At 42.5% G+C, this 15,771-nt stretch overlaps 1 protein-coding gene across 2 annotated transcripts in view; it reads right to left on the bottom strand.

The window, feature by feature from the left end:
- ACBD3 (acyl-CoA binding domain containing 3) overlaps positions 1-15,626 on the bottom strand; it is a 36,270-nt gene extending 20,644 nt beyond the window's left edge. Inside the window, exon 1 of one of the 2 annotated variants that reach the window (XM_073899863.1) lies at positions 15,221-15,626. In XM_073899863.1, coding sequence (XP_073755964.1) covers positions 15,221-15,506 — 286 coding nt within the window. In that variant the 5' untranslated portion in view covers positions 15,507-15,626. The remainder of the gene's footprint in view (positions 1-15,220) is intronic. The other variant, XM_025877719.2, reaches the window with a different exon arrangement.
- Positions 15,627-15,771: the final 145 nt, after the last annotated feature.

Here is a 15,771-nt window from a genome sequence, read left to right on the forward strand (position 1 = left end):
GACACAGGGCTGGAACCCAGCACCCCGAGACCATGCCCTGAGCCAAAGGCAGACGCCCAACTGAAAAGACTATTTTAGAGCTTCCTTCTGACTTAGAAGAAAACAGATCAAAAGGTAATGAAGTAGACTTGTTTCAACTCCTTAGGCTGGGCCAGGAGTTGAGTTAAACTCCATCACAGTCTATAATCAAGATAAAGCAAAATGGACCGGAGTTTACAAAACCAAAATACACCTTCACACTGTCTTTCATGGAAAAACCAACAAGCTCAAAAGAGTTGCTATTTCATTCTCTTCCCAAAGAAATCTCTCTGAAATACAACCCTGAAAAATTACCTTGGCAAGAAAAATGGTGTTATGCCTACTTCTGTTCTGTTATTTAAATTTAAAAAAAATCTAACTATTTGACAATAACACAACACTTAAATTACAGTAATCCAGGGAACAGAATAAACAGCTGTTAGGAAAGGCAATTATAAGGGCTACACAGCATTTCAGAGAACAGGTTTACGATGTACTAACTGAAGTAGAATGAAAAATTATATACGATGTTTAGAATTACATAAAAATGCCTACAACGTGGCCAAAGACCACAGAGAATGTAGAAAGATAAAATTTTAAGAATTTGGGTGAGTGATTATACATACTACAGATCTTCCTTTTAAAAAATTACAGTTAATGGGGCACCTGGGTGGCTCAGTCGGTGGAGTGTCTGACTCCTGATTTCGGCTCAGGTCATGATCTCAGGGTGGAGGGATCAAGCCCCAAGTCAGCTTGTGCTGGGCGTGGAGCCTGCTTTAGAGTCTCTCTCTTTCCCTCTCCCCACTCCCCCGGCACCCCCACTCTGTCTCTCTCTCTGCCCCCACACTCTTTCTCTAAATAAATAAATTAATTTAAAATTATAGTTAAGATTTTTCTTACAAAATTAGCTACTTAAAACCCTATTCTCAGATGTTAGGTTGTTAAAATGTGTGAAACAATAGTGGCTACTGTGGGCTACCATTTACCAAAAAGCCTTTCTTTAATTTTGAAGATGCATATAACCACCCTCAACCATCTACCTTTATTTTGTACAAATTAACCACCAGAAGTTTTCTTGTGTTAATTATGTCACAGATAATCATTAGAAACATAGCTTAGGGGCACCTGGCTGGCTCAGTCAGTGAAGCACGGGACTCTTGATCTCAGGGTGTGAGTTCGATCCCACGCTGGGTAGGGAGATTACTTAAAAAAAAAAAAAAAAAAATTAAAAACTAAAAAAAAAGAAACATAGCCCAGAACAAGTTCTCCTCACTTTCACCAACTTGTGATGATTTGAAGAGTTCCAACTTCTGATCTATCAGTTGAAATAGAATTAAGGTTTTTCTTTTAAGATTTTATTTACTCATTTATTTGAGAGAGAGGGACAGAATGCCAAGCAGACTCCCACTGAGCATGCAGCCTCATGTGGGGCTCGATCCCCGGACCCTGTGATCATGCCCTGAGCCGAACCCAAGGGTCAGACACTCAATCAACTGAGCCATCCAGGCGCCCCAGAAGGTTTTTGTTTTTTAAAACAACCAAAAAGGAACTATTCTAACTACATCATTTTATCTTGAGCCTTATAAAAAGAAATTATGTGCTGGTGACTCAAGAAAGGTGTAGTGAGCCTGAGAGGGGCAGAGCACATGGCACAAGTTTCTTGCTTTATTCAGTCAGTATTCCTGGGATTTTATTTTTTCCTTCGGGGGGGAAAAAAAGCCAGAATTCTGTGAAAGTAGTTGCTTTGACCTAAGTAAATGTAAATAAAGATAAAATCAGATGGAAACCCCACTCACTGGAAGACCAAACACTTTCCTGATAAGTCATGTAATACAGGAATTTTCAAACCTACACACACAAATTCTTACTTGCTGCAGGGAGAGGATTTCAAACTAAAAGGTCTAATGGATAAGGGGGAACTTTTTAGCCTATGACTACACCACACTTATTTTAATGGAGAGAGGGCCCATTTCTTATGAGGTAACAAACTTACTTCTTTATTTCGAACACTCAGAACACTCAGTAGTATGAACTAGGAGCAGGGAAGAAGGGACTGGTGAGTAAACAAAGAAACTACTCATTAATCAGCAAGGTGTTAGACCCCCAGCCCTAAAAAGTTTCTCATCAGGGTGAGTTTCAGATTTCTGAAGGCCTTTTTATGCGCCTGGGTGCATCTGACCTTTTTATGCCTGACAGAATTTTAAGAATATACTGCCAATCCATAAAGGATTTTTCAAAAGAGGAATATATTTTGGGGCACCTGGCTGTCTCAGTCGGTAGAGCATGGACTCCTGATCTCAGGGTTGTGAGATGGAGCCTCACGCTGGGTGCCGAGGTTACTTAAAAATAAAATCTTTAGGGGCACCTGGGTGGCTCAGTCATTAAGCATCTGCTTTAGGCTCAGGTCAGGATCCCAGGGTCCTGGGATTGAGCCCCGCATCAAGCTCCCTGCTCGGCGGGGAGCCTGCTTCTCCCTCTCCCACTCTCTGTTTGTGTTCCCTCTCTCGCTGCCTCTCTGTCAAATAAATAAAATCTTTAAAAAATAAATAAAAATAAATCCTTTGGGGTGCCTGGGTGGCTCAGCTGGTTGGGTGTCTGCCTGCAGCTCGGGTCATGATCCCAGCATCCTGGGATGAAGCCTCGCATCAGGCTCTCTGCTCAGCGGGGAGTCTGCTTCTCCCTCTGCCTCTGCCTCTCTCTCTCGTGAATAAAGAAATAAAATCTTTAAAATAATAAAATCTTGAAAAAAAAAGAGGAATACATTTTAAGTGTTAGTTCTGGTCAAGCAGTCAAATCTGTTCACCACCATGAACCCCAGCACTAAGCACCATGCTTGGTTCACCGGTACCACCAAAACCACACCCAACACATCTCACTAAAGAAAACATTAACTTTATAGGTCAATTTCTGTGGGAATTAGCAAAACAGTATATCCATTCTTATGAATTGTACTGGCATTTCCGTAGAATCATTTACACACTTGTCAGTTTTAAGAACTGTTCTTTGGGGGTGCCTGGGTGGCTCAGTTGGTTAAGCACCTGCCTTCAGCTCAGGTCATGATCCAGGATCCTGGGACTGAGCCCCACATTGGGATCCCTGCTCATCGGGGAGCCTGCTTCTCCCTCTGCTGCTCCCCCTGCTTGTGCTCTCTCAAGCTCTCTGTCAAATAAATAAGTAAATAAAATCTTAAAAAAAAAAAAGAACTGTTCTATAATCTTTTTTTTAAACTCTATTATTGGATCTTCAAATTAATCATCATTATTCAGGTTGGGGACAAAATTTACCTAAAACAATAACAAAAAAACACAACGAAACAAAGAAAAGGAAACACATCAAATTGTGAATAGTTATTTCTGAAAGACTACAGACTTTTCTTTTCTTTTTTTTAAAGATTTTATTTATTTATTCATGAGTGACAGAGAGAGAGAGAGAGGCAGAGGGAGAAGCAGGCTCCCAAGGAGCAGGGAGCCCGATATGGGACTCGATCCCAGGACTCTGGGATCGTGACCTGAGCCGAAGGCAGACGCTTAACCATCTGAGCCACCCAGGCGCCCAAGACTACAGACTTTTCTTTATTCATTTTTTATTTTCCCAAATTTTCTTCAATACGTGTATGTACTTTCATATTAAAAACATACACGCTTTTTTTCAACAAACATTTTTTGTAAAAAGTCAAGAAAACTTGGGCACCTGGGTGGCTCAGTGAGTTAAGCGTCTGCCTTTGGCTCAGGTCATGATCCCAGGGTCCTGGGATCGAGTCCCACATCAGGCTCCCTGCTCAACGGGAGTCTGCTTCTCCCTCTGCCCCCCTCCCCTCATGCTTGCACGCATGCATGCGTGTTCTCTCTCTCTCTCGTGCATGCGCGGAAAAATAAATAAATAAAACCTAAAAAAAAAGTCAAGACAACTTATATTTCAGACTTTGGGGCAAGGTTAACATTAACAAATCAATTATTCTCCTGAGAAATATACAAAACACAGGAGGATGTGCAAATAATCCCAACCACCCTTAGTACAGGACAGCACACACTGTGCTGATGTTCTCAACTTAAAACACAGAAAATGAAAACCCTTCACAATCTACACCACTAGGCAGACTACTAGTATTATAATAAAGAAAAGTTACTTCTCTTTTACTCTTCAGATACCTCTGGTTCATACACCCCAGGATTTGTTTTGTTTAGTTTTCTGAGTTAGATGGGAATCATTTTCTTCTAAATTATTTTTGGATCTATGGGCATTAAATACGCTTAACAGGAGAGTTATAACTATCATTAACTACACAGAAAAAGCAGTGCCGAAACTAAAAAATCTTTAACCAGGACCACATTCCTATAGGAAAGTTCTATTCCAGTCCTGCCAGAAAGGGATAGACAGGCATCAACCTAGGTTCCTGCACTCACAGTTTAATGATTACAAAGTTATATTCAATTTTGGAATTCTGCTTTCTACGACAACCAAAAAGACAAATGTAAATTATGCTTAGAATAAGCTGCAGAGCTATTTTTCAGGTACCCATGAGAAGCAGACAGTGACCACTTCTACCACCTAAGTGAAGCGTGACTGCAAAGCGAGTCGTTTTCGTTTGAGTGGACTGAATGAGATCACTTGTTGGCATTGGTCAGCAACAATTATTAAAAAAAAGTTTATTTTCTATAAAACCAAAGACCAATAAAAGCCAGGTTAAAGGAGACAGACTAAAGCAGGGGTCGGCAAACTGGACCAGCTCTGCCCACAGCTGTTTCTGAAAGATCTGTGGGCAAAGAATGGCTTTTATTTTATTTTATTTTTAGGGTGGGGAGGGGCAGAGGGAGGAAGAGAGAGAATTTTAAGCAGGCTCCACTGCTCCCAGCGCAGAGCCCGACGTGGGGCTCTAACTCACAACTCTGAGGTCATGACCTGAGTCGAAATCAAGAGTCTGATGCTTAACCAACTGAGCCACCCAATCACCCCTAAAGATTTTATTTTTAAGTCATCTCTGCCACCAACGTGGGGCTTGAACTCACGAGACCAAGAGCTGCATGTTCCACCGACTGAGCTGGCCAGGCGCCCCTGAATTTTATGTTTTCTAAGGGTTGTAAAACAACAACAAAAAGCAAAACTGAACAAACAAAAAAGAATGAACATGAAAACAGACCGTATATGGCCATTAAAGCCTAAAATACTATCTGGTCCTTTTAGGGAAAGTTTGCTGACTCTTAACTAGAAGAAGTAAACTCAAAAACCAAATGATTTCTAGATATTTTTTTCATAAAATATTTTTACTGTTTTTTGTTTTTAAAAGATTGTACTTATTTATTTGAGAGAGAGAGCATGAGGGGGGGAGGGTCAGAGGGAGAAGCAGACTCCCTGCTTCTTCCTGCCCGATGTGGGACTCCACACGGGACTCCAGGATCATGACCTGAGCCGAAGGCAGCTGGTTAAGAAGGCAGTGGCTTAAACAACTGAGCCACCCAGGCGCCCGATTTTTAGATATTTTTAAAAATCAAATATAATTAAAAGGATAGAAAACATAAACTTCTAGCTAAACATGATGGATTGAACACACATGATCCTCAATGAGACCTCAATGGAAAGGAATATGGAAGGCAATTTAGAGAACCCTGGGAAGGTTGAGGAAGTGAAGGCTCTGGGTTCTTTAAAAGCTGGAGTTTAGATGGAGATAAGAATGGTTGAAACTCTTAAGCAGCAGGTACCCCTCCCTCCCACTGTGTGGCAAGCCCAAGCATGCAGATGGCTACCTCACCCCTACCGCAGCAGAGGCTGACGTTTACCAGGGAAACAAATCACAGATGCTCCAGATGGGAGGACACCAGGCTGGGAATGAAATGCAGGACTAAAAACAGAGAAACAGAAGTTTCCCTAGTAAATGGTAAACAACTCCAGCCACCCTCCCTTCTCCTGCCTGGTTCCTAAATGCTGACAACTAAGTTCGTACATCCCAGGAAGGAGACAGGAGTATTTGCAGGGGAAACTGGCCCCAAAGAAAAAACCTAGCTACTGATTTGAAAGATACTTACGTTTGAGGGTTCCCCAAGAAACCTCTGCCTCTTCACCCTACAGTAAAGGCTTCTGCTCAAGGTTACAATTAGCTGCTCAGTGCCTTACCCTTCTATACGAATGAATATCCAAGTGTTACCCGACATTCAAGAAAGCTTCCAACATGGAAAAAAAGTCTAAAAGAAAATTTTAAAGATTTTATTTATTTATTGGAGAGAGTGAGAGAGAGCGCGTGTGCAAGCGCAGGAGGGACAGAGGGAGAGAGAATTTCAAGCAGACCTCATGCTGAGTGTGGAGCCTGATTCGGGGCTGAATCCCACGACCCTGAGATCATGACCCGAGCAAAAACTAAGAGTCAGATGCTCAACCAACTGAGCCACCCAGGCCCCCCCAAAGAAAATTTTAAAATAAAACATAAAACTAAATTTATATTTAATATCCTCAGAGACAGAAGCTGATGTGTCCATTAAGCAAAAACCAGGTACCAGAAAGAAAGACAATTTAGACAGTAAAAACTCTTGGAAATGAAAAATGTAAAAATAAATTTTTAAAAATCTTTCACAGCTTGGAAAATAAATAGAGACTATCTCCTAAAAGACAGAGCAAAAAAACAAAGATGGAAAAGATAACAGAATTAGAAATTCAAGCCAGAAGATCCAATACCTAATATTAACAGTATCAGAGTGTGAAGAGAGGAAAAAAAGAGGGGAAATTATCATGAAATAATACAAGAAAATTTCCCAGAAATGAAGGATGCAGGTTTAGAGACTAGAAGGACTATCAAACAATGAACATAATCATTCAAAAACTTACATAAACTGAAAGGTAATAACAGAAATTCTTGGACACTGGAGATAAGAAAAATTCTAAAAACTTCTAGGAAGAAAAACAGGTGACATACACAGGACTGGGAATAAGAAAGACTACAGACATCTTAAGAGTATGAAGACTGAAAGCTAGAAAACAATGGACTAATACCTTGAAATTCTGGGGAGACCCATTTTGAACTTTTGACCTCCAGAACTGTAAGACAGTATGTGCTGTTTTAAGCCACTAAATTTGTGGTGACTTGTTACAGTGGTAATAGGAAATGAATGCAATCCACAAAACACATTTTCCCAAGCAACTAAACATATAAATGGCTTCTAAATTACGTTCTTATTAAGTGCATTAGTACTTAACTTTACAGTTCTAATAAGGCAGCATAATTGGATAATAGTATTATAATCACAGTTACCAAGCCCAAAGCTCTGAAAGATTAAGTCCCTTCCACCTGAAATTAATTATACAAAGGGTTATTAGTCTCACACCTCAATTACTAGAATAAGTTTATAGAGAAATCTTATTTTTCTCTTCTCTCTGGAGATGAAGGTAGCGGATGTAACAAAGTATTTCAATGTCCCTTTTAGCCTTTACTTCATGAAATGAAACCGTACAATCTATGAGCTGGAGAGGATATTCACCATCGGTGAGTGAATTGCATAACCAAAGTTCAAATCCCCTCTGCATATCCACTTGGCCTACAGCAATCTGTTACTGGACACACCATATAAAAAAGATGCATATGACAACATCAGTGACCTAAAGTATGAGAGAGGGAAAAGTACAGTTTCTGTATCTGTGGAAGTTACCAGTTTAAACTAATATAACTATAAACTATTTTACATAAGCCTCATGGTAACCAGAAAGAAAAAACCTGTAGCAGAGACAAAAAAGATTAAGAAAGAGGAATCGAAGCCTAGCCACCTTGCAATTGCTACCTTACACTTGAGCAGGTCCAGGGATGGGAACTCAGTGTCCCAGAGCGTTCTATTCCATCCTCTGCATGGCTGTGATTTTTAGTTCTTTATTCTGACTTCATGTCTCACATTTCCATCCACGGGGTCTATTTCCAGTCCTCAGCATTAAGTAAAACACATTTAACCAATAAGACCTCAAAAGGCACAAAATACCTGTCGTGGTTGCCCCAAGTTCTCTACTCTCTGGGCTGAACATCCGTAGCTCATTCCCTCGCCCCTCCCGAAGACCTGCATTTATATCCCCGCTCTGCTATGTACATAATAGGGACTACTTATTTAACCAATAAAATGGAGGTTACCTTCCCCTTAGGGTTCTTGTGAGGGTTAGAAAGGTCCTGGTAGAGCGCCCGCACCGAGCACGGAGCAGCCATCATGGCAATGAGAGCAGGGATCCGAAGTCCCATGCCCGGACAAGTTGCTCTCTACTGGACCAGCTCCATTTGTCTTTAACCCCACAGGATGATGCCTCAAACTAAAAGCATTATCCAGGGATTGTCTGATCTATGCAGAGGAGAGCAGGACTATCTCTCTCCTCCCTCATCCTAGACACGGTATTTCCGCCAAACCAGCCTAAGACCAAACGTGTTTGCTTTCGCAGCCCGAGCACACTGCTGACTCCCAAAGAATATGCTTTGAGTAAAATCCATCTTTTAGAAATATTAAATTAAAATCACATCTCCTCTATGTTGGATTGAGAAAAACGTGACTGATAAATTCTATTACTTGTAAGAAAGTATAACACGATGCAGTATTTCTGAATCAATGACTATACAACACTCTGGCCCAGCATGTACTAAGTGCTTAATAAAAGCTGACTTCTCCCAATTAATTCAACAAACCTGTAATAAATTCTTGGTACTCTTTCCTCTTTAACAACATAAGCAGCCACAGAATATCAACTGCCAAGCACTCGGCTAAGAATTTATATATATAATTCCCTGTAACTCTCACAACAACCCCTGGGTAAAGGAAGGCACGGAATTAAAGAAACTGAGTGGCAGAACTAGAAAAAGGACCCGAGACAGTGTTGACTCCAGGGCTCAACTTCCTAAATACTGAGCCAGAGTAGACCTCATTTAGTGAACAGATGAAAGTACCGTCGTCCTCCCTTATCCACGAGCGATACATTCCAAGGCCTACCGTGGATGCCTGAAACTGTGAATAGTACCAAACCCTATACATAAAGTATGCTTTTGCCTAGCTTTTGCCTATATGTATATATCTATGATAAAGCTTAATTTATAAAATTCGGTACAGTAAGAAAATAACAACAAGAATAATTAAACAATACCCTGTAATAAAAGTTAAGTCAATGTGGTCTCTCTCAAGATATCTTACTGTCCTGTCCTCACCCTTACGATGGCGGGAGATGATAAAATGCTTACATGATGGTGGACGAGATGACGTGAGATGAAGGACGCCGGAGCATGCTGCAGCACTAGGCTACTATTGACCTTCCGCCGCCCCGTCACGGGAGGATCACCTGCTTCCTGAACGCAGCTGACCACCAGGGAGAGCGAAACCACGGATAAGGGCGAAACTACTATAAACATTATCTCCTTCTGGGTGTTGGTTACCAGAGTATGTACACTTTGTGGAAGTTCATCATGCTATACACCTATCATCTGTGTACTTTTCTGAATGTGTATTAAACAAAGAGGAGGCCTCCGGCAAATGTTAAAATCACTTACATTAGACACACACACAAATATACACACACGTGTATAAACATATCCTTGAATCCAGTCTTCATACGAAAACTTTAGTTCAGCTCAAATTTAATATGAACTAGCAAATTAAAAAATCAGATGTTTGAGAGGTATTACTATTCTTTTCTTTTTTTATCCCCCCACCCCGAGGTATTACTATTCTTCGTGGCTATAATTTCTTTTTCTTGGTTCGGGGTTTTTAAAAAAGATTTTGTTTATTTATTTTAGGAGCGTGAGAGAGCAAGAACGCAAGCAGTGGGGAGGGAGAGGGACAAGCAGACTCCACGCCGGGCACAGAGCCCAACGTGGGGCTCGATCTCACCACCCTGAGATCATGACCTGAGCTGAAATCAAGAGTCTGATGCTTAATCGATTGAGCCACTCAGATGCCCCTAGTGGTTACAATTTCTTTTTTACAATTGTCTCTTGGGTCTATGCGTCCTCCTATACTATTACACACTTATGTCTTAAGGTAAAGACAATAAAAAAAAGGAAAAAATAAACTCAAAATTTAACAGATGGTTGATGGTAATAATTAACCTTGAAATTATCTGAGGCCAGACCACTGAAGTGCAGTAGGCACACACTAATTATACATACATATAAGTTCCAGCTGTACATTTTTTAAAAAAACATCAATGGGGCCATTCCTACATGTTGTTGTAAATGCATATGCCTCAAGGTAACAAAAGGAAACAACCATTTCGGCCCATCCGCCTGACGGCCTCTGTGCAACCAGTAACATAGCTGAGCGTACTACTGAGTATAATCACCAGCACCGCTATAGCGGAAACGCATTAACAAATCTAGAAAGACTGAGTCCAAGACAAGTTCCGCCAAATTCAACTACAGCTTTTATATATCACATGCTCAAAAATACTCCTCTCTCTCTCTCTCTCTGTCTCTCACACACACACACACCCTCGATCTGTCTACTGAAAAGGCCTAGAAATGATGACCAATCCAGCAGCAATGAGCACCCACTACCATCACCCAGATTACATCTCTTCAAATGCTGTTTCCCACTAACGGGAACCATGTCTCCTTGGACAAATGGCTGATGATTCCTGCTGAAGCAGGAAATGTATAAGAATAACCTGGAATATCTCACAATACCAGACAGCAAGGAAGCTATGAAAAATTACCAGTCATGTCAAAGGAACTTAAGAGCCAATCTGACAAGGCTCCCACTTGCTAAAGACGGTACTGAGCATCGGTAAGAGCTTAAAAACAATCAAATATGTTTAAAAGCATTAGTACATGTGCCTTAAACTTGTGAGTCAGGAAAATAAAAGCATTAGTACATAATGACAATAAAAAAAACCTGTCACCTGTTAAGGCCGCTAGAGAAACAACTCATTATTTTGAAAATAAAGGGAAAGAAGCATTTTCCTTTCCTATTTGAATTTATACTCTGCACCAAATAGTATACGAAGGAAAGTATTCCAGTGAAAGAAAGACAATTAGAGTATCACCGTTTTTCAATCCCCAATGAATTAACACATCCATTTTCAATTTACAAGAGTTAAAAAAATCATTACACTAGCTAAATGCGGCCTCCCAGAAGATCTAATATTGTATTATTAGTAGCAGTGGGATTTAGCATATCAATATTTTGATGAGCACATTTACTTCAGTCCTTCGGAGGCAATTTCCGCCCCATTACATTCAAAATTTCAAACCTGAGAGCAATATCATGTAGGAATTCAGAGTAGGTGGTTCTCTCACACTTCACTCCTCCAGGTATCTCAAGAGACTCGATAAAGTGATCATGTGTAAAAAACAATAGGAATCTTTCCATTAGCCCTTAATATTTCCAAGCAAATATATTTAAAAAGTTCCAAAAAGAGGGGGCGCCTGGGTGGCTCAGTCGGTTGAGTGTCTGCCTTCGGCTCAGGTCATGATCTCTGGGTCCGGGGATCAAGCCCCGCACCGGGCTCCCTGCAGGGAGCCCGCTTCTCCTTCTGCCTCTCCCCACCCCCCTTCGTGCTCGCTCTCAAATAAATAAATAAAATATTTTTTAAAGAAAAATAAAATAAAAAATAAATAAAAAGTTCCAAAATGCGATAAGGCAACAGGGTAGTAATTCTAAGTATCTTACTCAGAATACCATCAGAAAAAGCAGGGTTTCTATTCACTTGTCATCTCCTGTAGTGGGAAGACCTCTTTGAATCAGAGAATCAACCCTGCCTCTTACTAATAACCGAGGGGCCTGGATCAAGTTCCTTTACTAAGAAACCAGAACAACGTCCTCACTAGAAGGTCTGTGGAGGACTACACAGAATAATGTATATTATACGTTATCTCAAAGCAGTACCTGACACAGAGTGAACATCGGCTCAACAACTGGGGCTAATACTCTAGGATTTTAAATTAATGCAACCATCTAACAGTGTCATGTGATGAGGAAGTAAAATATTAGAAAAGGAAACATTCACCCCCAAAGACTCCAAAAGCCAAAATACAACTCCTCAGGTTAGCTCTATCCAAGAAGTATAAAGGCTACAATAAAGCCAACCAATACAACCCTAACCCAAAGAGCTCAGAATACCAGCTGAAGCTTGCTAAGCTAGAATCGGGCAACTTGGCTCCGCCCTATAAAAAGCTTCAAGGGTTCTTCATGGTCACTAACAAAAAGGCTATTTACAATGGCATTCAAGTCCCTCCGCGGAACTGACACCAACGTGCCTTTCCAGCTCTATCACACTACTTCCTATTTGCCCTTTCCTGACACGAGCCTTGTCCTTTCAGGGCTCTTGGCCGGCCATTCCCCCTCTGCCCCCGCATCTGCCCCTTCCATCCTTCACGCTCTATTGCGACTGTCATTGGGTCTTTAACTCCTCTTTTGGACCCTAAGCTCCTTAACAGCAACAGGGAACGTACTACTCCTTTATAGTGGTAATCTAACATAAAACTGTATCCATAATAAGGATTCAACAATGTTTGAGGTTTATTTATTTAAATCTTATTTATTTAGGTAATTTCTACACCCATTATGGGGCTTGAACTCACAACCCCGAGATCAAGAGCCACATGCTCGGGTGCCTGGGTGGCTCAGTTGGTTAAGCATCTGCGTTCGGATCGGGCCATGATCCCAGGGTCCTGGGATCGAGTCCCGCAACACGCTCCCTGCTCGGTGGGGAGCCTACTTCTCCCTCTCCCTCTGCCTACTGATCCCCCTGCTTGTGCGCTCGCTCGCTCTCAAATAAATAAATAAAATCTTTAAAAAAAAAAAGAGCCACATGCTCTACCAACTGAGCCAGCCTGGCGCCCCAACAATGTCTGAAGTTTGGACAGTAAGAATGTTAACTTACATTCATCCATCTTTTCATCTATTTTATTTTTACCTGCATAAAATTAAAGAGAGTAGGTTAGTTGACATAATGGGTTCAATCACTGGCCCGTGACCGCTGTGGCTGGAATGGAATGAGAAACAGGTCCCACTCCAACTTATTTTCGATGGATAGCCATGCTTTTAAGATTCATATTTATTCCACAGTGGAAGATAAAATTTAATGTCATTTCTGATTCTTGCTGAGATTCTGGTACAAAAAAACCACAAAATACTGATCTATTAGAAATCCTTACAAAACTGATAAAAATGTCAAGTACTGCATTGGGAAAATTTATACATTAAAACAAAAGCAGCAAAACTTGACTCACCTACTTTCCATAATTCTTCTGACTGCTTTTAGACACGCCCCCCCCGCCCTTAGTCGTCTCTTATCCTGATAGCCTCATCACTGCCAACTATGTAATGATCCATGCAGAAGGGTAGCTTTAATTGCTACACTGCTATTTCTCCTTTTAAGTATTTGAATATTGCTTTGAAAGCTTAACTTAGGAAGTGAATGAACCATACCTATTAATGCAGCTTTTTTCTCTAAGGTCACTGATAACTAGGCCCCCCAGTTAAGGGTTCCCCAAGGACTCCTACTACTCAACAAACATGTTAAAATAATGTTAGCTTTAGACCAAATCTTAAACCTGAAACATCAAATTTCATCTAACCTAGCTGCTCTATACACACACACACCTGGAAACAGAGTTTCGAAGAGAAAAGTTAGTTATCTAGGAGTTTACATGGTTAATAGAATCCAGGGCCTCCTGACTCCCAAAGCAATACTAAATTTACTGCACATTATACAGTGTTTTAATCTTTCAAAGAAAATAGTACCACTTTCAAATAAGACAGGCTCAGAAGATAAAATGACCTTTATTTTTTGTTAGTCATGTGGCAAAAGCTAGGATTAAAAGTGGGTCCTTTTCTATTCTTAGATACCTTTGTGCTACTATATACTTTAATCTTCCTGAACACTGGAAAAGTAAGTTCCAAGAATAAAAGTATTAAGTAAAATGTAGTTATAAAAACTGTATAGGAAACACAAGATTTTTATGTAAGTGGTAATATATCACCACCACAGGAAACACTAAATCCAAGCCAGTGACCTAAGGGTCAAGTGATCCAAAACCCATTAGCCATTACCAATTCCCCAAGCTGGCCAGTGCACAGAGTGCTGAACTCCCTGTCCAATGACAATGAATATTTCAAGGGTAAACTTTTTAATAAAAAATACAATGAATGTGGAATAATCAAATGTTCTGGAAAATTTGTAAAAGACGTTCATTAGTTTGCACAGTTATTTCGGCAGAGAACAAATAACTTTTGCATGTTATCAGCACAATGAACTACACAACTTCAGTTACTCAAGTATGTACTGCACTCCAAAAGGAACTCCCCCTGGGAAAAGTGTCATAAATATGCTGTTCTGGAATGTATACAAAACCTAGCAACCACTTTTAAAGTTTCATTCTGCCTAAGATCTGTCCCTCAAGATCTAAATATCTCTAAGAATCAAAGTAACGGGCCTCTCAACAGTCTTTCCCACTGAAAAGATCATGTGACTGGTATCACCACCAGTGAATCACCCAATTAAAAAAAAAACACACACAAAAAATCCACACCACAATCGTGCTCTAAGACAAGAAACATTTTACAATTAACTCTGCGAGAAACAGAGAGGGTACTTTTAGGCCTTAACTGAGAATTTACTCTTGCACATTGCTTCCAAGGTACAATTTTAACCATCTAGAAGTCAGAACATAGTGGGCATCCCTTCCCTTTGGAGGCTAATTAGCCACAGGGGACCTATTAGCTTAATACTTCCTCCTCTCGGCCACATCAAAACTGCCAGGTGAGCAAGTCCTATCCTGAGTTTACGGTTCCCCAGAATGGCTGGAAAGGGGGTGAACATAATCTTCCTGCCCGGAAAAGGGGTAAAAATCGGTGGAGTCTGATGTGCCAAGCCACAGGAAACAGGAAAAGGAATACGACAGTAAACAAACAAACAAACCCATACAAAAAGTCATCCCAGAACGGGGTCCTCTGGGAGAGAAAAGGCTCATTCTTCCACCCCGGCCACAGAAACCCGAGAAGCTAAATTGGGTAAAACGTCCTGGTATCCTCGGGGAGGCAGGACTCGGGAGTGCTACACTGAGGTTCCAGGCCCTTCAGGGGTGTGACCCAGTGGCCCAGCGGGTGGTGACAAACTTCGGGGATCCCCAAGGACGGAGCTTGCTCCGGTCGCCGCGGCCGCGGCGGGCGAGGAGGGGACTGGCCCGGTCACGCTCGGGCCACCGGCCGGGTCGGACTCGCCGGGGCGGCGGAGGCGGGGGTGCGGCGGGCCGGCTCACCTTTGAAGAAGCGCAGCGCCAGGCCGTACAGCTCCTCCAGGCCGAAGCCCCAGCGCTGCTCCAGCCGCCGCGCTTCCTCCGCCGCGCCCCCGGCCGCCGCCTCCCCGGGCTCCGGCTGCTCCCCCGCGGCGCCCGGCCCCCGGCCTGCCCCGGGCGGCGAAGGCGGCGGCAGCGGCGGCGGCAGCAGCGGAGCGCCCTCTGCGCCGGGCCGCTCCTCCGGGTCCGGGCTCAGCGTGAGGCCGTCGACGGAGACCTCGAGTCGCTCTGCGTTCAGCACCGCCGCCATCTCCGGCTGCTGCGCCTCCTCAGCGGGGACAGGCGGCGGCCACGTATCGACTTCCTGCTGACCTCTGACCTCCACTTACCGACGCCGGAACTTCCGCCGCTGAAGAGGATCTCCGGCGCCGGGAGAGGGGCTGAGGCTCGCGCCCCGCCCCTCCGCGACCCCAAGCCCCGCGGGCCCCGCCCCGCCCCGGCCCCGCCCCTCCTGCTCGCGTCCGCCCGCGAGCACCGCCCTCTCCCCTTTTCCCCTCCCCAGTCCCCCCACCTGC

This window comes from Callorhinus ursinus, unplaced genomic scaffold, assembly GCF_003265705.2.
Source record: "Callorhinus ursinus isolate GAN/ISIS: 27379988/994484 unplaced genomic scaffold, GSC_fseal_2.0 scaffold13, whole genome shotgun sequence".
Classification (NCBI taxonomy): domain Eukaryota; kingdom Metazoa; phylum Chordata; class Mammalia; order Carnivora; family Otariidae; genus Callorhinus; species Callorhinus ursinus.